The sequence below is a fragment of the Rattus norvegicus genome, chromosome 11, assembly GCF_036323735.1.
Source record: "Rattus norvegicus strain BN/NHsdMcwi chromosome 11, GRCr8, whole genome shotgun sequence".
NCBI lineage: Eukaryota > Metazoa > Chordata > Mammalia > Rodentia > Muridae > Rattus > Rattus norvegicus.
Genome location: NC_086029.1, coordinates 54,277,633 through 54,303,308, shown reverse-complemented (window position 1 = coordinate 54,303,308; position 25,676 = coordinate 54,277,633). Strand labels below are relative to the sequence as shown.

At 42.9% G+C, this 25,676-nt stretch overlaps 1 protein-coding gene across 1 annotated transcript in view; it reads right to left on the bottom strand.

Moving 5' to 3' along the window:
• Crybg3 (crystallin beta-gamma domain containing 3) overlaps positions 1-25,676 on the bottom strand; it is a 112,564-nt gene that overhangs the window by 27,654 nt on the left and 59,234 nt on the right. Inside the window, exons 8-16 of the mRNA XM_213639.11 lie at positions 22,597-22,733; positions 21,715-21,829; positions 20,644-20,679; positions 18,409-18,542; positions 15,228-15,354; positions 6,919-7,061; positions 6,680-6,806; positions 5,771-5,803; positions 222-331 (exon numbers count right to left, since the gene is read on the bottom strand). Coding sequence (XP_213639.6) covers positions 222-331; positions 5,771-5,803; positions 6,680-6,806; positions 6,919-7,061; positions 15,228-15,354; positions 18,409-18,542; positions 20,644-20,679; positions 21,715-21,829; positions 22,597-22,733 — 962 coding nt within the window. The remainder of the gene's footprint in view (positions 1-221; positions 332-5,770; positions 5,804-6,679; positions 6,807-6,918; positions 7,062-15,227; positions 15,355-18,408; positions 18,543-20,643; positions 20,680-21,714; positions 21,830-22,596; positions 22,734-25,676) is intronic.

The following is a 25,676-nucleotide window of genomic DNA, read 5'->3' as shown; positions in this document are numbered from 1 at the left end:
TTATCAATGACCCACAATCTTTGCCAGGATCTGCAAACTAGTCTCATCATTTATTTCCATATAGTCCACAGGCTGAAAAGTTTTTTTTTTTTAATATTTTAAGTGCTTTTAAAAATTAAATTACTGCATATGCCAAAATTAAAAAAAAAAAAAAAGCCTGACCTCCATAAACTTAAAAACTTCAGTCAAGTGAAAGGAGAAGAGTTGAGAAGCACACTCACCAGCCACGGAGAACCTTAAAGGACGCGGGCGTGAAGGAGGTCAGATCAGCGCATTCTTTTATGAAATCGATACACTCTCCTTGGAAGCCTGCTTTACTGAATGCTTTGAGCTGCGAGAACATAATAGTAATTGACCGTGAAATGGCTGCTTAACGTCATCACAGGCAAATAAACTTTAAGGCACTCATAAAAGTTCAGCAGGACATTAGATCCGTGTTTTATTTAGTATCAGTACAGTTACGGGAAGAATGGCCACTGGCTGCTAAGCACACCTTCCTTCCTCCTTATGTGAGAACGGAATTTCAGTATTTACCATATTCATTACAGCTTGTGCCAAACTGTGTGGGATTAGCCCCAGATTTGTGGTGAAGAACGAGAGAGGTATACATTTTAGACTATGGACTCACTTTTCTGATAATATCTCAAACGTACAGTTGATAGTTGATATAATGTAACTGAACATTACACTAAGTTTCTACTTAAGTTTTTGTCAAGGTAAAACAGACAATGAAATCCCAGTCAACCCCCCCCCCCCCCCCTTTGAGCTGAAAACAAACAAACAACTGCAGCTCTAGACGCCTTGAATCAAAAGTGAGAAAGAACAAATTACTGTGCCCTATTTATGAGTTTCTCAAAATCCTCTGGAGACTCTAACTGGCTTGACCCAAGGCACACACTGGCACCCAGCCATGTTTGCATGGCGCAAGGCATGTGCTGTAGTAAATGGTCTGCAGAGTACATGCAGCCATCAGAAACAAGGCTCCTTCAGCAGTTGGTGCTCCCCACCATCCTCCTCCTCTGATGGGATCTGGTTCTTGACAGACTCATCCTGCCCTGACTTTGTTCAGGAAGTGAAAACCCTGGCACTCCCCTGGCTTTCACAGAGGTGGCTTTCACAATGTGACTTCCTGTTGTGAAACCACACTGTACTAGGAGCATCAAGCACCAAGGAACTCCCTGTTTTAAGAAGATCCACCCCATTTCAGTCAAGAAAAGAGTCCCAAACAACATGTATGCTTGCTTCATAACATAGAGATTCATAAAACATGAAGTGCAAACTTCTGAAAATATACATTTTCTGCTGCTTGCAAACACTATCAAAATTCACATGACAAACTGGAAACACTACTTGAAAAAGGATCTCCCAGCTGTCTTACTTCATGTGCTTCTGGTTTGTAGAGTGTGGTTTTTATGTATCACTGGGTTTAATGTTTGTGTCTCATTCAGGCTTGAGGTGCTAATATCCATGTAGACTTTGCTCAGCATGCATGAGTTCAATCAAAGCACATCCACCAACACACACACACACACACACACACACGCACATAGTTGCACTTCAACATTTCACCACAAACTTAGGAAATGTCAAATTCCAGACAGCAATCATACAAGTATAGTACAGCTCAGATGTTTCCATTGGAAGCCCCTTCTAGCCCTTAGTCTTATTTTCTTACAGAGAGGAATCTAAATTCACACACAGTATTTTGATAACTATTTTTGTGCAAATATTTGGAAACTGGGCTCAATATGTATTTGAGTCTATTTCTTTCTTACTTGTAAAATGAGAAAGTACATGGTTAAGTCAACATTAAACCAAAGCTACAAAACAACAACCCCATTCTGGCCACTCCGTCGGTGCATCAGAACAGCCTTCACAACAATGCTCCAAGAATGGTCCAAATCAGCCCTCCTATGAAAAGTGCCTTCAGGATATCCGAAGCCAATTCTAGGCACAGCAGCTGTAAACAGTTAAGGTGCAGTTTCCATTCTTAATAAAATTAAGTGACAATGGTTTGGAAAATCTAAGGTGGGAGAAAACCTAGCTATACAAATCACTATAGTATTTTCCTTTAGACTTCAATGGACAATAGATACATAAAGATGATCACTGTGTTGCTTAGAAACTAAGCAAATAGAAGGACAAGATAGGAGTTATCCTCAAACTACATGCATCACCGTGGACCACGTGGGAATGTGTGTCTGTGCTTAACAGTCTCCTCCGTGGAAGTAGACAGAAGAAGAAAGTAGAGAGGTGAAAGAAAGGAGGGAGAGAAGAAAGGAGGGGACCGGGGAGAAGAGAAAAGAAAAACAGATTCTGCCACTGGAGGATGAGGTTACCTCCTCACGTCACTGCTGCAGGTCTTCATGCTAACTACCCCCTTGAGGCAGAAGTAATGAACGCTTTATGATTAAGACTTTGCAGAAATACATTTCACTGTGTCATTTTCATTTATGATACACATTAAGACAAACTAAAAATCCAGTAACTTAATTACTGACCGAACACAGATGGCCTGCCCAATTTATTTCACAGGATTGGCAGGGACTTTTGAAATAATTTTATTTACTTTTGCACGAAAATAACTTCTAAGAGAAGTTTTCCTCTCTAACACGTCATGCAACCATGTGGACCGTCCTCATGGATACATGAAGACAACACACAAACAAAAATCTGTTTCCAATCTTCAATTAGACTCTACATAAATCACTCACTTCAATTAAATAAAAATCTTATCTTCCTGGTTACTCAGGCAAGATCTTATGCGTTTAAATAGTTCTTCCTGGGGCTGGAGAGATGGCTCAGCGGTTAAGAGCACCCGACTGCTCTTCCAGAGGTCATGAGTTCAATTCCCAGCAACCACATGGTGGCTCACAACCATCTGTAAAGAGATCCGATGCCCTCTTCTGGTGTATCTGAAGACAGCTACAGTGTACTTATATATAATAAATAAATAAATCTTTAAAAAAAATAGTTCTTCCTGGGCTTTGATTATATAAGAATCCCCCTATATCAATGCTTCTCAACCTTCTTCATGCTTCGAACATTTTAATAACATTCCCCATGTTGTGGTAGCCCCCAACCACAATGCTACTTCATAGCTACTGCTATGAATCATAAATATGCAGGATATCTGACATGTGACGCCTCCAAAGGGGTCACGGTGTACAGATTGAGAACCACTGGCCTATATGTTAACAGCAAGCATAACTATTATAAGCCCATTAGTCACTTCAAAGCTCAGACTTAGGGACTGGTTTGCAGTCTCGGGAGAAGAGCACTCTCCTCCATAAATGCAGGTTTTCTATTAGGAATAACAATTAGATATAGATTTTCTTGCCTATCAAACCACCAGCAATTGTTTATAGTTATCATGATTATATATATATATATATATACACATGTATATATATATATATATATATACAAAATACATGTATATAAATTACTCTCTACACATTTTCTAGATTCCCGCCCCCTCCCTGGGGTAGCTTGAAGTTTCTCTTGAGATAATTAACGAAAAATACAACAACAAAAAAAGTCCCTCTCTGACTTGAGTCCTGAAATGTAACTGTTTCCTTTCTCAGACAGGAAAAAAACCTACATTATGGGAACACAGCCAAGATTTGCTTGTTCTTGTTTATATAAACGTAAATAAGAAAATGTCTGACATGCGCTGGGGTTTCTGATGCTGTGTAAACAGAGGCTCAGTGTGCGCCTTAGTAAACATAAGCTAACCTGCCGATTCCCCTCTTCAGGTTTGGCATGGAAAGCGGAAAGACTATAACAAAAACCCAGCCGTCTGCCCCCAAACATTGAAGTTCCTTTTTAAAACAAAGAGCATTACTTGTTCTGTAGACCAGGCTAGCCTTAAACTCTACTCTGTTACGCTTGTAGACATGGCTGTCTCTGAGAGGCTCCGCCCATCCAGCTGACTCAGACAGATTCAGAGACCCACAGCCAAACAGTGGATGGAGCTTGGAGACTCTTATGGGAAAAAAGGAGGAAGGATTTCCCTGAAGGGGATAGGAACTCCACAGAAGACGAACAGAGTCAACTAACCTGGACCTCTGGGGTTCTCAGAGACTGAAGCACCAACTAAAGAACAGAACATACATGGGCTGGACCTAGGCCTCCCCACACATATGTAGCAGATGTGCAGCTTGGTTTTCATGTGGGTCCTGAACAACTAAAGTGGGGACTATTCCTAAAGCAGCTGTCTGTATGTGGCTTATGTTCTAGCTGGAGTGCCTTGTCTGGCCTCAGGGAAAGAGAATGGGCCTAGTCTCACAGAGACTTTATGTGCCAGGGTTGGAGGATACCAAGGGGGTGGAGGCATCTGCTCAGAGGAGAAGGGAAGGGAGGATGGGGGAGGATTGTGGGAGGGGGTGACCAGGAGTGTGGCAGTGAGTGGAATATAAAGCAAATGTGATGATGATGATGATGATAAATGAAAAAAGAAAACAAGGAGTGTTGAGTTGGGAAGGGAAAAGAACTTTAAAGAATTGGGATGTTTTATCCGCAGTTGAGAAACTCAGAAAAAGTTTGAAATTATTCCTGTTAGCTTCTTTATCTACACATGCTGTGCTGACTCATGTAAAACCCAGTGCTTGAAAACTCCACAGCTGGAGGCTTCCAAAAGTCCAATCTGGCAAGATGTGTCTCTACAAAACAACCACTCAATTACATCTAAGAAGGAACTGTCCCTGAAGGCCGCGGCTAACTGGAAAGTAATAAAAACCTCAAAGCACTGGCAGCCAGTGGGAACGCGATTACACTGCACAATGACAGGACCATGGAGGCTGGTCATGCTCAGAAAAGACTTACACTGTGTCGTGGCAGTGAATGTCAGTGGTCATCAATCACTACATATGGAGTTTAGACAGGGATTTTTCTAACTAGGTTATTTTAAAAGAAACAGAAAGCAGTGTTTCGCCTCCTCCCATCTTTCTCTCTCATGGTGTTTCTTTCTCCCATTTTATAGTCTTTCTTTCATCTAAGGTCTACTCTCTTTTTTTTCAAGCTTAAATTTAGACAATAAACCAACACTGGTGTCTTACCCAATCCCTTTTGAAACACACACACACACACACACACACACACACACACACACACGGGGAGGTGGGGGAGAGGGGATGAAAAGGGGGAGGGGTGGCAGAGGTGAGGAAGTGAGTGCCTTTAAGAGCTTTAAAAGAGGACACGAATATCAGAAATGCATGTGTGCAGGGCAGTGAGAAGTCTCAGTGGGTAAAGGCGCTTGTCTCCAGTCCTGACGGCCTGAGTCTGAACACCAGAATCTACAGGGCGAAGGAGTGAGTCTTCTCCACGAGTTGTTCGCAGACCTCCACGCGCATGCATCATGGCGGGAGAGCACACCCCTCCCCAGAAAATTAATAAATTAATGTAGTACAGATGGTTTCTGGGCCTGTGTACTTAATAAGCCCAGCAAGACAGCTCCTCTGGGAACGCTGTGATAGGCAGTGCTCAGCAAGATGGCAACAGTACAGAGCGGGAAACTCCAGAGAGAGAGGCACAGGTTCCAAGGGCCCACGGTGGTTAGAGCAGCAGCGTGCCGTGACAAATCCTAGCCAGTTCGAGTAACAGAAACCGTTACCCCTTCTCACAGGCACTGAGAACAAGAGGAACTTGCTTTGTGACAAAGAAACATAAAGCTTATCTTGAGCTTTGAGAAAGAGAAAGATTTGAGAAAGTGTAAATGTTTCAGGTAAACATGCCAGCGATGATGAGTTAAGAATACTTTGAAACATACCAAGTGTGGAGGCTCATTTATCCCAAGCGGTTCCTGAAAGACATTTTAAAATATTTTAAAAATTGGCATCACATCATCTTCGCTGACGTCAGGGTAATTTGAAAATGTACTTTGAAAATGATTTCCAAAGGTCTCATTGATTTCCTAAATCCCTTCACCTGCCTAGGACGCCTTCTATCCCAAATAACCTGTGGAGTCTCCTTGGAATGATTTTAGTACTCAGGGCTAGTTTACTCTGAGTGCTACGGAGGCTAGGAGGTAAGAGCTCCTGGGTACACTTCAGAACGGGCCTCAGTTTCTGACACCAAGGCATAGGGATCCAGGCTGCTCTGTGGGGCTTCTCATTACCTCAATACTGCCCGCTGCAGTATTCGATGCTTTGTTACTCTGCACAGGGCGGGCTGTTTCTTCTGCCTAGAGAACTCCCATAAAGTATCATGGGGATTCCTTCCTTCCTGAAGGTCTTAACCCCAAGAGACTGAGTGTCCTTCCTAGCCTCTTCCAGCATGACCTACATACTTCATCTTCCTGTTGACCACACTGTAACTAGCCACCCACGCATCTCTCTCCCTTGAGGGAGCAGGAGTCACCGGGTGACACTCATCTTGGATCTCCTGCGAGTGAGTCACCCACTGACTCATCCGGAGCACCAAGCAACGCTGAATGAATGAATGAATGAATGAGTGACCCCTTTCCCCGGGGGATCAACTGAGACCATCAGAAAATACAGACATCCACCTTATGACTCACAACAGTAGCAGAATCACAGTTATGGAGAAGCAACGAGAAGAATTTTATGGTCACCACGACCGGAGGAACTGTATTCAAGGGTTGCAGAACTGGAACGGTTAGGAACCGCGGTCCTACTGGATCCTTTATTAGCTTCCTCCTGCCCCAAGCTTCACTTACCAGTTGGATCGGTCGGATTGACAAGATTATGTTACTTGAGCCTCCCCAATCAAAAAAGCATTTGTATTTTCCTTTCTCTAAGATGTACTGATCTCCACAGAAGAACTTCTGGTGGTAGGCAACCCATCTGAAAGGGAGAGGAGAGTGTAGGATTGAGCAGCTAACAGCTCTGGGCGGCCCCTCCCCCCCCCCCCCCCCCCCCCGCACTCCCCGAGGCTCTTCAAGCAGGGGCTACTTACGCGCCACTCTTCACATGAATGGATCTTGTTTCACGGCCAAAGCCGATTTCTTCTAAGTCAGAAATTTCCTGATTCGTAATGTCAATAAACTTCCCGCTTTCTAGGTCAGATTCAAACAGTGTGATCGAAGATTCTATGAAATTCTAAAACGCAGAGGGAAAGAGGTCTATTTAAGAAAGCATATGCAGCACAGTTTCCATATGTGGACAGGAAAAACATTCAGGCAAATATGTCCAGGAAGAATTTTAAATGGCATGAAATACGATGTCGTGATCTCCATTCCTGTATAGTTTAGAGAAAAACACTAAGCCTGGATTTGCTCTAGTCTGAAAACAGCACATGTCAAATAAACGGACATTAGCCAACAGTTTTAGGTGAACTGCCAGGATTAGATATATCACGTGTGCCACTAATTACAGAAGTACTCAGACTTTCGCTTGAGCAATCTACACAGAGTCAAGTGAAAACAACAGACTGGGAACAACAAGGGGTATTGGTTCATGTGCCTTAAATACAACTAAGCTTAAGAAAAAAAAAAAAACCCTGCTACTTGTTCAAAAATCAAAATGAGGTCAGGACAATTACTTTTAAAGTTGATATATTTATGATCCTATAAAAAACTTTAAACGTATGTGTTTATAAGACAGAGGCTACTCACATGAGCAACATTAGAACCAAACACATAAATTCCTAATTTCATCAGTGAATTAAGAAACTGTAAAACAGCTAGATGAAATTTTGTACCATGGCCCTTCAGGAAGAGACTTAAATAATATATAATAAAACATACTAGTTATCAAAATTAAAAAAAAATTGAACAAAATTTTCCATTTCTCTCTATCCAATGGTAAATACTCTTAATTTTTAAATATATATACCGTTATATATTTATATATAATCTATGCAAAATTTCATGAGCATTTCTTTATGCATATGTATAATGCAATGTTTGTTGGTTAAATTCGTGTCCTTGCATTTCTATAATGATTAACAGCTTAGGGTGGATGAATACGCAGATTTGGACTCGAATTCACTGTCAGCTCTTGGATAGCCTTGTGACCTCCACCCCATTCCCTCAGGTGAGGAGGAAGGGCTGCTGCATGACATGATGCCCCTGCTGTCTGACACTTACCTGGGGAAGGAAGCTGAGTGGAGGTCACATGGCTAGTGGGGAGCCCTTCACAGCCTTGCAGCCATGCACATAGGCAGAGCTAACTGGACTTAAAGGGTTTTCAAAGTCTTTATTTTAAAAAGGCATGAACATGATGCTTGGGGTGCAGGATGCTTAGGGTACATGATGGGGATGGAAGAAAATGGGAAGCAGTTAAGATCCTATTTCATTGTATACATGTATAAATTTCTCAAAAACAGAGGAAAAAAAAAAAAAACTGGGCACAGTGGAGCACACCTGCATTCCCAGGCTGTTCTGGCCAAATGGGTGCTGTCCAGGTTCAGTGGACCTGGCTGAACAATCAAGTAGAAAGCTTAAAGGGAAGATAGGTGTTGACTGTGGACCTCTGGCCTATGCTCACAGGAACACACACAAACCAACATACACATACAGGAACCCATCCACTTACATACGTGCAAATGTCTTCCTATTAGTTCACTGTAAGTACAGAAAATGCTGTCAATTTCTCTATACCCCACAACACTAAGCTTCTTACCTTTAACTTCAAACTACAACGTGTCAACTAACTTTTTTACTTTGTAGCCCAGGCTGGCCTGGAACTCAGAGATCTGTCTGCCTCTGTGTTTCCTTAGCGCTGGGATTAAAGGTGTGTGACACCACCTCCTTAACCCCCCCTTCCCCTCCCCACTTCCAAAAACTTAAAAACTGCCGAGAGAAAATTCAAAAGTTCTATCAATCCTCAGGGTAAAAGAGTTTTGCCTGACATTTTCACCACAAAATAATTTCTAAGCCATAATCGAGTTTTCGGTTCTGTCTCCAGTGGAACCGTTTGCAATTCAAGAGAATGTACCTCCTTCGGTAAATTGCTTTCATGCACTGCATTTAAAAATAAAAAAGGTTAAAAAAATAAATAAAAAAGGTAAACTGAAAAGGTTCATTCTGGATCGGGTACTATCCCAGATATTACTAAAATGAAACTTCATTTCTAAAACACGCTCCTCTTTCCTTCTAATCTCTGGTTTTACACACACACACACACACACACACACACACACACACACACACACACACACACAACCATGTGTAACCTGTGATCATCTTTAAAGTCCCCAGATGGATAAGTTTCCCAAGGAGGGTGCATTGTTTACCCTGAGTGACTTAAAGTTCTGCTGACAACAGGAACCTCCTGCCAGATCACCATCACCACAGACACAGACACGCCTCTTTTCCTCTGTGCTGAAACTGTAGGGACCAGTTTACGGCAACTGTGAGGATCCAATGATGGCTGGACAGGGCGTGGCCTGATACTTGCCAGGAGCCAGGATCAACAGTGACCAGCAAAACCAGACCTAGCCTCAATGGAAAGGCTCAGGGACATAGCTCAATTAGTCACCTCCCCATTTCTCGAAAAGCAAGCTCCCGGTCTCCAGTTCCTCTGACCCTAGAGTTACCTGATGATTACTCCTTGCTGGGATCTCAGGACTGAAAAGCACAGTGTGTGGAGGGGTGCCTCGGATCACTGAGTTTCACTGGAGAAGGGCACCTGTGTGTATTTCATTCAGAAATACTCATGTTACGGATTTGCACAAATCACTGTGCAGCAGGGAGCGCCAGCTGAGGAATGTTCTGGAGCCTTCTTGGGTCACAGTGACAGCTAGGCTTGGAGCTAAGGGGAGGAGGGACCTCCTGTCACAGCAATCACACTACAGTATGCAAGTGCTGAGAGCATCCAGGATGACAGAAATGCGCTCCCACACCCGAGCTCTCTACATTGGTCTCAGCAGCAGTCTGCATGAGTAAGCCAAGACGTGGAGCTACCTTCTTTCTGTTTTCTGCTTTTATTTGTGGCTTTTCTTGCCTTATAGCTTTTGTATTCCATCTTTCTCCAGGTACTTCTCTCCCTCTGAACCACTACCCCGGCTTTGTCCCATTTGGTAATTTTCCTTTCAAATCTGCCAAACACAGGAAATCAGATGCAGCGACTGACTGGCAGCCCTTGAGGTAGTATCTCCTAGAGCCGGACGGAGCTGGAGCTCAAAGTCAATCCATATGTTAAGCCATGTGCAGGGCTGGGCCCGACCTCCTGAGGATGAGCCTCTAGATATCACATGGGGATAGCATAATGGCATAACATGAATGAGGCCTCGGTTTGGTCTCCTCAGCACTGGGGCAAAAAGGCATTGAAACAAAGCATCAGATCAGGCCTTACTCTAGAGACTAGTGGAAAAGATGCTGACAGCCATGTCTAGGCTCGGCCTATGAATTCTAGGCAACTACATCCCTGATTTAAGTCACTGAACATTCCACAGGCAAGGGTAGGTCTTTTTTCAGCTCAAGGAAGATGAAAACACTGGAATGACTTTTGTCTTAGTTAGAGGGTTTTACTGCTGTGAGTAGACACCGTGACCAAGGCAACTCTTATAAAGGACAACATTTAATTGGGGCTGGCTTACAGGTTCAGCAGTTCAGTCCACTATTATCAAGGCAGGGGCATGGCAGCGTCCAGGCAGGCATGGTGCAGGCAGAGCTGAGCATCTTCATCTGAAGGCTGCTATGAGGAGACACTGCCAGACAGCTAGGACAAGGGTATTCTAACCCTTGCCCACAGTGACACACCTACTTCGACATGGCTACACCTAACATTGCCACTCCCTGGGCCACACATATGTACACCGTCACAACTTTAAAGGTTATAGTCTATTTTATATTTTTAAACACTTATTTAACTTAGTACAGCTTCAGGTATAGTCCTGCCTGTGAGAAAAAAACAAAACAAAACAAAACTGAGAGCTGCTTTAAGCTCAAAGACAAATCAGTAGGCTCGGCATTTTTGATAACTTTTAAGTTCCATAAACCCTCTTGGCTGATCCAGCCAGTGAGCTCTTAGGCTACGGCCCTGGGTGGGCACTGTGATCCAGGTACCTATAAAGACCTGGTGAACCTATTAACTTCAAGGCAAGAGGGGCCTGCAACACCACCTGGGTTCAGAGGTCTCAAGGCAGACCCTAGATATGGAAAAACAAAAACAAAAAACAAAATCAAATAGCAAAAGTAAATCTAGACAGTAAAATCTAGTATAAACCTGAAGAAAAACACGAAGGCTGAACAAATGTTATTGAGGAAGAGAAGACATGAAGATTCCTTGGCCCTAAGGCTGAACTCTACCACATCCCTTGCAGTATTCCGCTTTCTTAAAAAGCAACCAGCAGCACGTGAGTGAGTGTCTGAGTGACTCACTGGGAGCTGGGGATCCATTTCTCCTTCTTTTCCAATCACTAAGTGGCCCAGTTCCCATTTTCCCCGAGGAACATGTCCGCTATTTGACCTCAGCACATCCAGAGTGCTCCACGTCCTGCGGCCAGGATATCTGAACTGACACTACACGGCTTGCCTGCCTGCTTGCATGGGGGTTTCACATGACTCTAACTGAGACTGTGAATGCCATGCTTCCCCTTTCCAGGTCACAGACATTCGTACTATAGGACAAAGGTATGTCACACCAGTTTTCACTGTTAACTCGGCAAGGCTGCCAGGGCCACAATCACTCCTTCTATTTATGTGCCTGGCTAGCAAATATTCAAAAGGAATTTGAACACCATGGTCCATAAAGATCAAAACAAACACACACACACACACACACACACACACACACACACACACACACACACTTCATGAAATATAAAAAAAGGCACCATCCCATGCTAGCGCCGGCTACTCTCTGGCCCCGGCGGTCTTGCCACCTCCAGGGCTAGCTCCATGCTGCTACTGCCCATCACGGTTCTCTTGCTATGGATTCTGCTCACATTCCCAGCCATCTGCCCCCTGTGGTTAGCTGTCACACACACCACCACCACCACCCCATTCCCCCAACCCCCGTAAAATCAAGTGGCCTGTAATACATCAGCTAGATCTGTATCAGTAAATTCTCAACTCACAAAAACATCCACACAATGAACTCAGAGATAACTGACACTGACACAAACTGCCCACCTAGATAAGAAAATTCGTCCTGTAATTATCTATCCCTTACGAGATATTCATAGCTACCTGTGGCTATTTAAAGCCACGTGGACTTTGGATCATCCTTCTCCTTCCTCCATCTTCCTTCCTTCCTTCTTGTCTCTCCCATCTCTAAAACTCTTAGCCCGCCTTCCTTTTCCACTGCCCAATAACAGGTTCTAGCCTTGTCTTTCACCCGCCTTCACCTGCTTACAGACAGCAATCTACATATATATATATATATATATATATATATTATATAGCCAAAACCCTTCATATGCATGTGTGTATATTTACTACTCATTGTCCCGTCAGTAAGTGGCCCAGTTCCCATTATCCTTGAGGAACATATCCGCCATTTGACCTTAGCACATCCAGAGTGCTCCACGTACTGTGGCCAGGATATCTGAACTGACACGACATGACATAGCTTTCCTTCCTGGATAGCTAGCAGGAAAATCACACGCCTAATAAGCCTGTAATGGAATAAGACCCAGCTCTCTGCTGTGACAGAGCTCTTCGAGGCCACACTTTCAGAACAGTGGAGACTGGCAATATGGCCTGTGTTCTACACAAGACAAACTTGCTCCTCCTCAAACCATCCTAACCCCTCACTCGTTCAGTGGGCGCGCAGGAGCCTTTGCCAGGGTTAGCGCAAGTCTCTATTAAAGCCATAAATTAATACCTGACAAATACTAAGATTATCATAAGGATTGTAACTTCATCCTAAAATCTAATTAAAGACAAGGCAGAGAAGAGGATTTATCTGAAGAGCGCTTCTGCTTATTTATCATAAAAACTACCTCATGATTTTCACACATGCCTTAAACTTTGGTGTACAGCAGAAATTAATGTGTTTATTCGTGCCACCTTTTCTACCATATTACTATAAACTCTTGTCTAGGTCAAATCTCTCTTGATTTAGCAGTACTTGTTATAATATTTCTTGTATTTCTGACTTCCGGCACGTTCCAGCCAGTGGCTTGGGTTGGTTTCTGTTTGGTTGCCCTGGTTGTGGCTGCTCTTCAGAGATACCAACATACCCTTTCTAAATGTTTCTCGTAGCATTAGGGCTCCCACCTCATTCTCTCTTGGAAGCAGGCTTGAAGTGTTTAATAGTGAATATTAGTGACTAGAATCATGACCCCCAACTCCTCAGTGCATGTGACGTCAGTGCCCTGAAGAGGAAAGCAGGCTTTGTTGGATTTAGTTTCATCCTTTGCCCTTTGAGTGGTCTGGTGAGGTGTGTGGGCCTTGTGTACTAGAAGCAACACTCTAAAAGCCACACATCTGTCACTGCAGAAACAACTCCTGTATTCAACCTGCCATGGAACGTCTTCAACTCCTTCCATGTAGAACCTGTTTTTGCCGATATATACTTTCTTACTGCAAAAGATCACTTATGGGGACAGAAGCTTCTCCTTGATCCTTGTACACCTCTTCTCGGTGGGGGTCACGCAGGAGAAACCTAAAGGACACAATCCCTATGTTCACCTAAAGTCTATGTGAGCCCATGATTACCCTTCACTTCAATACGAGTTCCCTCAGTGGGGGCCTGAGAAACATTCTGGAAACAGAACAGAGATCATTTTGGGAAGAGATTGCAATAATACTGGGATGGTAAGAAAACTGTTCCTCTGGACACTGTCAGGAGTCCAGAGGGGCTGGTCAGGGTAACGAGCCACATCCGATAAGCTCCAATATCCTCACAAAGCTGCCCACCCATCACTTCTCTGTCTCCCTCCACTCCTCCCGGGAATGCTGGGATACTCTGGACTGCTTAGCTGCAGCAGCAACCCCCACCCCTTACGATTCTGCTTCCCCATGCAGTCACCAGAACCATCTCTCTAAGTCACTAATTTTCTCATGTCCACTGGGACTTAAGGTCCACCTGTGACTCACAATCAACTCAAGGGAGATGAATCTAAATTCTTCTGTGGCACCAGGCCCTTCATTCACTGACTCTGGAGTCATCCTTCCAATGTTCTCCTGACCTAACTGCATTTTTCAATGCTGTAGTTCCAGGCGAGTCTCTCTACCTCAGCACCAGGAGCATCTGTGGCCTTGCCGTTATTATTATTATTATTGTTATTATTATTATTATTATTATTATTATTAATTATTGTCATTGCTATTGTTGCTGTCATGTGTGGCCATATTGTGTTTGCGTGTGTGTGTGTGTGTGTGTGTGTGTGTGTGTGTGTGTGTGTGTGTGTATAGAGAGAGATATTAAGGGTCAGAGGATATCTTAATTTCCTCCTTCCACCATGTGCATCCTGGGGATTGAACTCAGGTCATCAGGCTTGGCATTAACTGCTTTTACCCAAGGAGCCACCACTGTGACTCATCCTATAATGCTTTAGTGTTGGGGAAGACCTTCCCAACTCAGGGATGTAGCAGGATTTCCTGGCTTCTACCCACTAGATGTCAGCAGACCCACATCCCCTGAAACAACAATCCAAAGCCTCCAGATTACTGCAACATTGCTAAGATCGCCCCCTGCTAATACTCTCAACATCAGCCATGGACAGGGCCAGTCTCCTGGTATAAAACAACACTTTTGTTTTCCTTCATGGCATGCCTTCTGTCCATCATGAAAGCTTTTCACTTGGGTAACCCTGAGTGCTGGGAGTCTCGGCTGAGATATCATCTTTCCAATGAAGTCCTTCATATTCCAAGTAGGAAGAACAGACCAAGCAACTGTTTCCGGGATACAGTCACAGTCCAACAACTCAGAGCATTTATCTATGTGCTATCTTCCCAACCAGACTGCCTGCCCTGGATGTTGGGAGGGTGTCTCACAATATATCTAATAAAGGAGGTGTTAAAAAATAACTGTGGAATCAATGGATAAAAAATAAAAAGTAAACCAAACCAGGAGTGATGACACACGCTTGCGATCCTAGAACACAAGAAGTAGAGGCAGGAGGATCTTTAGGGACCCTAGGCTAGCCTTGTCTACCAAGTGGGTTCCGGACCAGCCAAGGCTACACAGAGAAACTCTGTCTCAAACAAGTAAAAGTAAAAAAAAAGGTTATTCTATAATAATCACCCCAGGCAAGAAATATAGGCAAGTCCTGTTCAGTTGGAGGCTCTCCTACTCCATCTCCAGAAATCATGTCCAATTTTCATGAAAAGATAAAACAGATCTGAATTAGAGTGAAGAGAGCAGACTCACAGCTTGTAGGTACCGGAAAGACATGATGGGTCCGCTTAATGCCCCACAAGCACTGCTATCTTCAAAGTCCCCTTCTTCTAGTAGGAATTGCTGGCCTTTGAAATGTTCCTTTTCATAGGCAACCCACCTAGAAATACAGGATACTCAGTTGAGCCATGGAGAAAACTAGTTAAGAGAGCAAAAGAGAAAAGCGGGATGAAGGTCAAAGCTGTCACCTCATATCTTTAAAATGACATTATTTGTTTTCCTGCACAGATATGGGCAAACTGTGTGCATCTCTTGGATCAATGGCTTTTATAGTTTGAAAACTTTTCCCAGCAAAGGTCTCTTGCAGAACCACAGCAGGGCAAGCTATGTTCGAGGCACGACTCATAACCGTATCTCACCATGGTCTGAGAAGGATTTGCCAAGCAGAAACGATGGAAAAAAGCACCCTCAGCCAACGAGAAAAGGTTCAAGCCCACACTGAGATCCAAGGAAATCTTTTTCATTACACTGATTAAACCCTTCTGGAACCAAGGGAGGACTACTGTATTAATCATTTACTCAAAGTTTAAGCCAAAAGATCTTTTCACCCAGTTGCTGATAAAACACAACACCAGGAGGTTTTCCTAAGGAGAAACTGGGAAAGGCCACAAAGTCCTGCACATGGGCTAAAACATCTATAAACAGTTATGGGTGGGAAACCTTCATCCTAGCATCTTATCAGCGCTCACTGTGGAAACAGGAAGCATTCCTGTGGAGTACTTGCTAGGGACACAAGTTTCCTGAGTTCTGGCCTAACAGGAGACGCTGATAAAGCCCTACCAGCTCTTAGGTTCCTCTGTGAATCTTACCTCTTTCTAAAGATCACACCTAGGAGTGCCTAATGCACTGTGGGCACAGATGACTCACTAAATGTGCTGCCTATAAACGTAGCCTTTACCCGAGCTAAGCAGTAAGGGTTGGACCTTCCAAATGGACACACCGGAACTTCACAGTTAGGGGACATTCTGATTCAGAAACTTGAAAAATGTGAAGCCCAAAGAGGCTGCCTGCTATTCTTTTTTTCACTCCTCTGAAGCAGTGAATTAAAAACAAAACAAACAAACAAACAAACAAACAAAAACAAAACCAGAACTCTTTTCCCACATCAGGAAGCCATACACTTTCAGCCACCCTTCATTTCTCTTTGCCTTCTCCTTCTATGTGCATACAATGCTAGGGAGTGGAACTCCACAGTTAACTGGAGTGAGTTGTAAATGTACTAAGTTTTAGTGAGTTTCAAAAAATGGAGGGCAATTTCATAGACAGCTTAAGACAGTCTCAGTCAGTCTTTCATATTAAGCAAGTTGTGTGAAGCTTGGTTTGAGCTATATTTGACTGAGAAAAAGAATGAGCCACACGGAGACCTCAATCTTAAAAGATGGACTATGGTTATTGTATCTATTTCATAATGAGTGTAAGGAAATTATAGATCGCCAATTATGCTGCACTCAGGTTCCTCAAAATGGAGAACGGACGAAGAAGGGCTACACTGTAGTATCCACGTACAAAGCTAACCAGCTAAAACTCCATGAGAGAGGTAGCAGACATGACGAGCCAAGTCATTTATTTTCCTAGTGGGAATACTGCTTTTCTTCTTGACTGTCATATAAACTGAGTGTGTGTTCTATATCAGCAGCCATTCATATGAAACTGTGAGTGTGTGTTCTATATCAGCAGCCATTCATATGAAACTGTGTGTGTGTGTTCTCTCTCAGAAGCCATTCATATGAAACTGTGAGTGTGTGTTCTATATCAGCAGCCATCCATATGAAACTGTGAGTGTGTGTTCTCTCTCAGAAGCCATTCAAATAAAACTATGAGTGTGTGTTCTCTCTCAGAGGTCATTCTTTCACTTTTTTTTAAAGCCATTTTCGAAAATAACCATAGTCATCACACTAGATTTCAACAGTTCATTTTTTTCCTAAGGCAGAACATTAGTTTTAAATCCATCTAGTTAACATGGGAAAACATTTAGGTAACAGGGAGGGAAAAAGAAAAGTCCATAGCAAAGACATGTGTTCACAAACCAGAGAACACAACAGATAAACACAATAGAATAAAAACATGTCTGCCCAAACTGTGTGTGTCTGTTTAACAGAGAGCCTGTTTTTAATGCAGGGGTAAGTAATTAAATGATTACTGGAATATCAGTATGACCTACGTAGGTACGATAGTTTTCTTCTCGTCTCATTTGGCTGATATGGCTGTCATTAGTTTGTATTGCAAGCCACAAAAATAGAACTGTAGTGGGTGACTGCAGACAGGTCACGCGCACCTATGAGTATTTTAAAAGCACCCTTCATTACTGGGGCGTAAACAAGTTGTACAATGTTACATTGATACTTGACATTAAAAATAACCACTGTGTGAGGGGAGACATGAGAATGTTTTTGGGTGGAACCCAGCCAGCATTGACCTCTCAATGGCAAATCAGCTTGAGCCAAGTTTCTCCTTGGTGTTTTGACCCCCCAGAATGCCTAAGTAAACACTAGTATGCATACAACTTTTCTAGGGTTTTTGCTGTGGAAATGCTGGTTGAAGCTGGGTCGGAGCCACACCCCTGTGTTTGGAGGGTTTCATCAAAAACTGTTCCAGGACAGGGGATCACAATTGTCAACGCTTGTGACTCTGGGATCGCAGGTCTCACTCTACTCCTTTAATGAGATAACCCATCACCAAGACCCTTAGAACATAACTGAGCTAACAACAATAGATCAATAGGATAGTAGATTAAAAAACGGACCTTCACTCATGTTCAAAATCTCTAAGAAAGGAAAAGAGAGAAAGAGAGAAAGAGAGAAAGAGAGGAAGGAAGGAAGGAAGAAGAAAGAAAGAAAGAAAGAAAGAAAGAAAGAAAGAAAGAAAGGAAGGAAGGAAGGAAGGAAGAAGGAAATTGACCTTGCAACTCTGCTACAGTGTTTTAGGAACGCTAGGTATTAAATTTTTGCATAAAATACACAATATAGTTTCAATCTCAAATCTCTAAAACCAGTAAGTGGGCTGTTGCTACGAAGTTATACATTTTATTTCCTACATTACAGAAGGGAGGTAAACTGTAAGGTTAAGGTTGGCGACTTTGTCTTGGGTAGCACATTTTTTGAGCTAATCTTTACAAGTAGACTAATAAATTAAGTACTGAAAATATGACACTCACACTCCACCAATGACACGAATTGATCCAATGCCACGGAAGTCCTTGTCACTTTTTAAAAACTTAGGGACAGACTCTATATGTTCACTAAACTCTTTGGCATGTCCACGGAAATGAGGTTTCTCATAAATGATAACCTGAAAAACATAAACTGTTATCTAATGTGCTTGTATTACAGCGTGGATACTTTATGAATTACATAATGGCATATGAAAGACAAAACACAAATAGGGAACAATATCTGCTCTTTAAATTACTTTTACAACTTAAAATAGCATTTGGTATTCACAAAGAATATAGTTCTCAGGGCCTACCACTAACTCTCACATTCACACTTCTCACGCCTGGCAAGGAGAATTTTTTCCAGTTACTCAAATGTTAGGACCACTGTGTCGGCTCAACTGTCTTATAGATGATTCCTGAGTTTTCTTTGTATCGTTCATGTGTTGTGAATTCACTGTAGATCTGTCCTCGTGTAAAAACATATGGAGCCTCCGGTACATAAAACTAAATTACTTACTGGGTTAAAAAACCAAATTCTCCTTCTTGTCATGGTTATTGTCTAGATATTTGCTGAAAAAGGAAGAGGTGTGAGGTTTTAAACTTAAATGCAAACCTCTCTGACCCAGGGAAATGGCGGGAAACTCAAAGTGTTCTCCTAACTGGACATTGGGTTCAATCAGAAGGTTACCACCTTATGAGTGGGGCAGGGACAGATGGACAACAGTAGAGAACTGTCACCACGGTGTTCTCTTTACTATTTGCTCATTTTACTTTTCAAGTTCCCCTGCCCTAAATATACAGCTGTGATAACAGGGTCAATCTGTCCACACGTCATCTGTAGTCCTCGCTGTGGCCAACACAATAATTTGTATACAACTAAATAAACCCTGAGATACTGGTGAGTGAGTCCCTAGGCTTAAGTACATAAAACTAAATAAAAATTCTAACTTGTTCCTAAAACATTTGTAACATAATAGATACCAATTCTCGATGCTTTACATACTAGATTTTCACAGGACAGTACGTATTTTTATTATATCTTATATATACATAAAATAGTATATATTTGTTAAAAATACATACACACAATGAAGTTTCATTCAGCTACATAAAAAGCAGTATTTCTTTATGAGTAAGCTCTCATGACATCACCGGCATTAGTTTCTAACAGATGAGTTGTGATCACTTACGAAAATCAGTCTGCTCATAGATGCCTACAACCTGAGGCACTATAAATGCCCAGAGCATCTCACTCAGCCTCTCACATATGAAGTTGTGATTTACCCCACTTGGAAGCAGCAGCAGGAGTCACGTGGGTGGTGCCATGGGTGACTCTACGTTTATTAGGTCAGCAGTTCACAGTATTTGCTGCGTTTTTAATCATCTGGAAAACTTTGAACATTTTTTTTGACCCCTCTCAAAATCAAAACAGTATTTTTAAAATACTGGGGTATTTTTAAAATTCAGAGGATTCCATCACACAGGCAAGATATAGAGGATGCATTCAGACATGTGAGTTTTAAAAGACTCCATCCGTGTGATTGAGAAATTTGCAGTCAATTCTATAAATTGTGATGTGGAACATAGAGAAGGATGGATGGGAGGCACTGGTAGCATCTTATTTTGTGAAAAGGGATGGCAGGTGTCTCCCTCCACACCCACCTCTGGCTAGAGAGGCTACTTCCTGCCTCTGAAGGCTGTCTGCATCTGACCACTGGCTTTCTTCCCATCCCTCCTTACACACATTTTGTAGCTGTTTCCTTCTCTGTAATATGCTTGATTCTATCACCTCTGCCCCCCACTTTTCATTGCCTCTACCTCTGCCCCTCCCGCTTCCCTTCAGGCAGTCACACTTACAAACTGACTCACAGCCAACAGAACTAGCTATGCCCCATTGGCATCGGTCTCTTTCCAAGCACCAGCCTCTAATCGGGCAGAGTGCAATTGGATTCACTTGGGTACGGACATCAATCTCAGAATCTCCATCACCAAAGAGAAATCAAACCTGTCACCTTCCTACACAGTGGGTGCTGGGTGGGTCTGTGGGAGGTGACAATGCAGAGACCTCCATCTCTGTGCATTGTCTTCACCCTCCTTTCCACAATATGGGCCCTCAGAGAACCTTCTACACCATCGCTTCCAACTACCGCCCGTTTGCTTGTTAGGTAGCATGAAGTCAGGCAACTGCATTATATTAGATTAGTGGTCCGTCTTTTGAGCCAGTACGAGGCTTACCTTTAAGTTCATAGGCATTTCCACTTTCAGTCCACCCTAAAGATAACAAAACATTTAAGACAACGTTAACATACGGAATCTGAGAAAGTAACAAAGTTAGGTGTGAGTTACAAAAATCTCATGAGTTTGGACGTGTGAATTACGCAGCAGTCAAAATTTAACTATTGTAAATTCAAAGCCCTACAGGAGCCAAAGCCACATCAGACTGATCTACATCAGTATAGCTAGGGCAAGCGATTTCAAATCATACACAAGCAATTTAAAGACTTAACAGCAGATGCAGAGTATCCCAAACAGAAGGCAGACCTGATAACAGCTTCAGAAGCTACACTTGGGCAGGGCAGAGTCCTACGCCCCATATCCAGTGCGTCTCCTAGGACCACTTAGGTCTTCTAAATTAGGGCACTGCCCCATCTCCATACCATGACCTCCCAGTTCTGCTAACACAGCCGATCACACCTAATGTCCTTGTAACAGCGTGACTACACTACGTACAGCAACAGCATCTCACAAAACATCCTAATGCTGTAATGTTAGCGTCGAAACTGCTATTGGACACTGTGAGATTTCTTATCATTTCTGCACTTTGTCCTCATTTCTGTTTTCCAAGGCACAGAACCAGGCACAAATAGCTTGTGCCTCAAAAAAAAAAAAAAAAAAAGAAAAAAAAAAAGAAAAAGTTTTCCCCAGAGATGCTGTAGGCGTTTATTTAGTCTTTAAAAAGGTAAACACTGAAAGAACGACCAGTTTATTACTAATGCCAAGTTTTCTATTCACTTCCAAACTGGAAGAGACAATCTACCACGACTAATTTTCTAATGAGCATCAACAAGACAGACTGAAGACTTTATTATTAAATACTTAAAATTTCAGAAAGCTGCGTGCGCTGTGATAGACTTGCCTCAGTTCCAAGTAAATGCAAGCGTTCTGTATGGTGTGAAGAGACACGCGATATGCGGTGTGGCGGTTCGGTGGGGCAAGCATTCTTGGGACTGAGGGCTATCGGCAAAGAGCGCAGCTGCGTGACCTGCACGAGTGGGTGCTGGGCAAGAGGAAGGTAAACCTGCTTACCATTTGAAGAGTCTGCAGCGATTTCATCTCTGCCGCAGAAATCTCGAAGAGCCCCTGGTCTTCCTCCAGAACTGTAGCTTGCCCCTTAAAGTTAACATCTGGGTAGGCCAGCCAACTGAACGAGGTACAAATGGTTGGTTAAAGTAGGATAATGATAGGCTATCTTGGCTGTCTACGAGGAAAAAGGACGATCAAGAAATCCCGTGATAGAATTACACTAATAAAATACACCAAAGTAACTATGAGGGGGTAGGCTAACACGTTTAAAGTATTTATAACTCATATAATCTCTACCTTCTAACTTGTTTCTGAGTATTGTGTATTAATTTCTGTTTTAGAATTTTCTTAAGACCTAAGACACGGGGCACCTTTAAGGCATGCAGACCATAACTTAAAGTTTTTGCTTGCTGGCCCACTCGTCCAGGACCCATCACTCATCACTAGGTGAGTGACATTCACTCAGCCTTTGCCTCTGGGAAGGGAGAAGGAGAAGACAGAGCAGTGACGTGGGCCTGGCGGTGGGAAGGGATCAGCAGATAAATGTTAAGATAGGAACCGCTCAGGCTCCAAAGCTGTAGATCAGAGACGTGCTTTTGTTTCTCAATCCCCAAACGCTGTTAGATAAAAAGACAATGGGATCTATCTATCTATCAGCAGGCTGTGCCTGCTCCTGGAAGTCGTTCATCAAAAGCCTTAATTGGATCTGAAGGAAGATGGAATCTGTATTAAGCCAGGGGGTAGGTAGTCTTTCTTGGGTATCCAGAAGCGTAAACAAGACCAACTAAGACTTCAGAATGCATGTGTCAAGTATTGAGACTGGAGGTAAAAACAGTTAACTTTAGTGGCCATTAATCACTACAATATAGAAAAGCTAACACATACACTCCTGACTTCACGGTGAAGGTCGAAGACTTGGGGATGTTCAGCTCTTCCAGATTGGGGATGGATCGGTGTATGTAGATGGGGCACCACCCAGGGTCAGACTTGGGGCGCAGCTCTATTTCCGGAATGCTGCAATCCTGCAGAAGAAAAACCGCCCTTGAAGTCATCTAGAGACACACGCGGGCTAGTGCTGTAAACACCCAGGACTCACGGTCACAATGATTTCATTGTGTAGTGGGATTCTCCACGAGAACAACACAGGGTGGAACTGTTAGTGCTTAAGCATGGGCTTTAAACAGTTTCTCTCAGGAGTCATGTGAATAGCCCGACAACTATATAAACATTGCGAGAAAAATTACTGTCTCTTTTTTTTTTTTGTTTTTTTTTTGTTTTTTTTTTTGGTTCTTTTTTCCGGAGCTGGGGACCGAACCCAGGGCCTTGCGCTTCCTAGGTAAGCGCTCTACCACTGAGCTAAATCCCCAGCCCCCTGTCTCTTTTTTAATGTTTTTTTTTCTTTTCTTTTTCTTTTCGGCTTCGTTTTAAAAACGCTTGTTCCACTAAGAGTGCCTCACTTACTAAAGGGTTGGAGTGCCAAAGGTCTGCAAGTCTTCCTTCTCAGAAGCATAACAAAGCCTTAAGGGAGGAAGGGACTTCAAAAAAAAAAAAAAGGCTGATCTCCTGGGGGACATTAAAAAAATAAATACAGGAGAGGCCCTGCCCCTCCAGTGTGTTTATCTGCTTTACATCAACAAAGGAGAAGGAACTGGAGGTGAGGAAAAAGGAAATGGATTTTCCTACTTGTGGGACTCTGCTTTTTTTCAGGGCAAGTTGGCTTATAAGTTATTACAGTCTTTGACTCTACCCTGGCCTTTAAAAAATGAGATACTCACTGTCAGCATGCCCCCGCACAACTTCCTTTAAAAATGACACTTGCCTAGTTCTTTTTAACCTGCTTCCACTGCTGCTGCAAACTGCAGCCATAACCCTAGGAGTCAGGCAGGAGTGCCTTTAAAGGCCCCAACTTCTCAGACCGCTCCTTCCCCTGAGACACTCCCAGGATCAGTGCACACCAGAGTGCTTTCTGGTTTTGCTTTTCCACAGTGTCAAGACCCACAGGCACTCCCCAGAGTTCTGCAGTCACACCCGGGGCCTCTCTGTTCTTTTCCACCCAACGTGGTTCTCTGGAAGTTTTATGCTCTTGATGCATCCTCTTTATAAAGGGGAATCTCTTATCATACCTAATAGTGGTGGTTAAAATATTGTCCTTTCTTAAGGGATTAGAATCACAATGATTTCTCTCTTTTCCCAAACTAGAGATATCGTTCTGTCCAGACACACAACCCTGTGTACTCAAGGGTGCTTAGTCCTATAATTCAAATTCCAGTAACATAATTCTCACCTCTAATGCTTGAAATTCATATGAAGACATTTTAATAAAATGAGCACATGCGATCATCATCAGAGACACCACTAACTACAGACTGAACGACTTCCTTTGTTTGGGGGGGGTGGGATGGGTGCTATTCCACACGCTGAATTCTCAATCACTGTCATTAATACATGAGGTAAGATGGTAACTAGAAGATGCTAACTAGACAATCAAGTACCCAACACATTATATTAGTCAAAATGTGTTATCACAATTGTCTTCCCAAGATGATACAATTCAGGTAAAGAAAGGATTCCCAACTATAAACAGACTATTTAAAAATACAAATAAAATATATGTTTATCAAAGAATTCGCAGCTGAGGAATGCCGAATGGCTGAGAAGCACCTAAAGAAATGTTCAACATCTTTAGTCATAGGGGAAATGCTAATCAAAACAACCCTGAGATTCCACCTCACACCAGTCAGAATGGCTAAAATCAAAAACTCCAGCGACAGCAGATGCTGGTGAGGATGTGGAGAAAGAGGAACACTCCTCCACTGTTGGTGGGATTGCAGACTGGTACAACCATTCTGGAAATCAGTCTCGAGGTTCCTCAGAAAATTGGACATTGCACTACCTAAGGACCCAGCTATACCTCTCTTGGGCATATACCCAAAATATGCTCCAACATATAACAAAGACACGTGCTCCACTATGTTCATAGCAGCCTTATTTATAATAGCCAGAAGCTGGAAAGAACCCAAATGCCCTTCAATAGAGGAATGGATACAGAAAATGTGGTACATCTACACAATAAAGTGCTACTCAGCTATCAAAAACAATGACTTTATGAAATTCATAGGCAAATGGATGGAACTGGAAAATATCATCCTGAGTGAGGTAATCCAATCACAGAAAAACACACATGGTATGCACTCATTGATAAGTGGATATTAGCCCAAATGCTCGAATTACCCTAGATGCACAGAACACATGAAACTCAAGAAGGATGACCAAAATGCAGATGCTTCACTCCTTCTTTAGAAGGGGAACAAGAATACCCTTGGGAGGGAATAGGGAGGCAAAGTTTAGAACAGAGGCTGAAGGAATGCCCATTCAGAGCTTGCCCCACATGTGGCCCATACATATACAGCCACCAAACTAGATAAGATGGGTGAAGCAAAGAAGTGCAGGCCGACAGGAACCGGATGTAGATCTCTCCTGAGAGACACAGCCAGAATACAGCAAATATATAGGTGAATGCCAGCAGCAAACCACTGAACTGAGAACAGGACCCCTGTTGAAGGAATCAGAGAAAGGACTGAAAGAGCTTGAAGGGGCTTGAGACCCCATATGTACAACAATGCCAAGCAACCAGAGCTTCCAGGGACTAAGCCACTACCCAAAGACTATACATGGACTGACCCTGGACTCTGACCTCATAGGTAGCAATGAGTAGCCTAGTAAGAGCACCAGTGAAGGGGAAGCCCTTGGTCCTGCCAAGACTGAACCCCCAGTGAACATGATTGTTGGGGGGAGGGCGGTAATGGGGGGGAGGATAGGGAGGGGAACACCTATAGAGAAGGGGAGGGGGAGTGGTTAGGGGGATGTTGGCCTGGAAATCGGGAAAGGGAATAACAATTGAAATGTAAATAAGAAATACCCAATTTAATAAAGATGAGAAAAAGTATATGTTTATACATAATAAA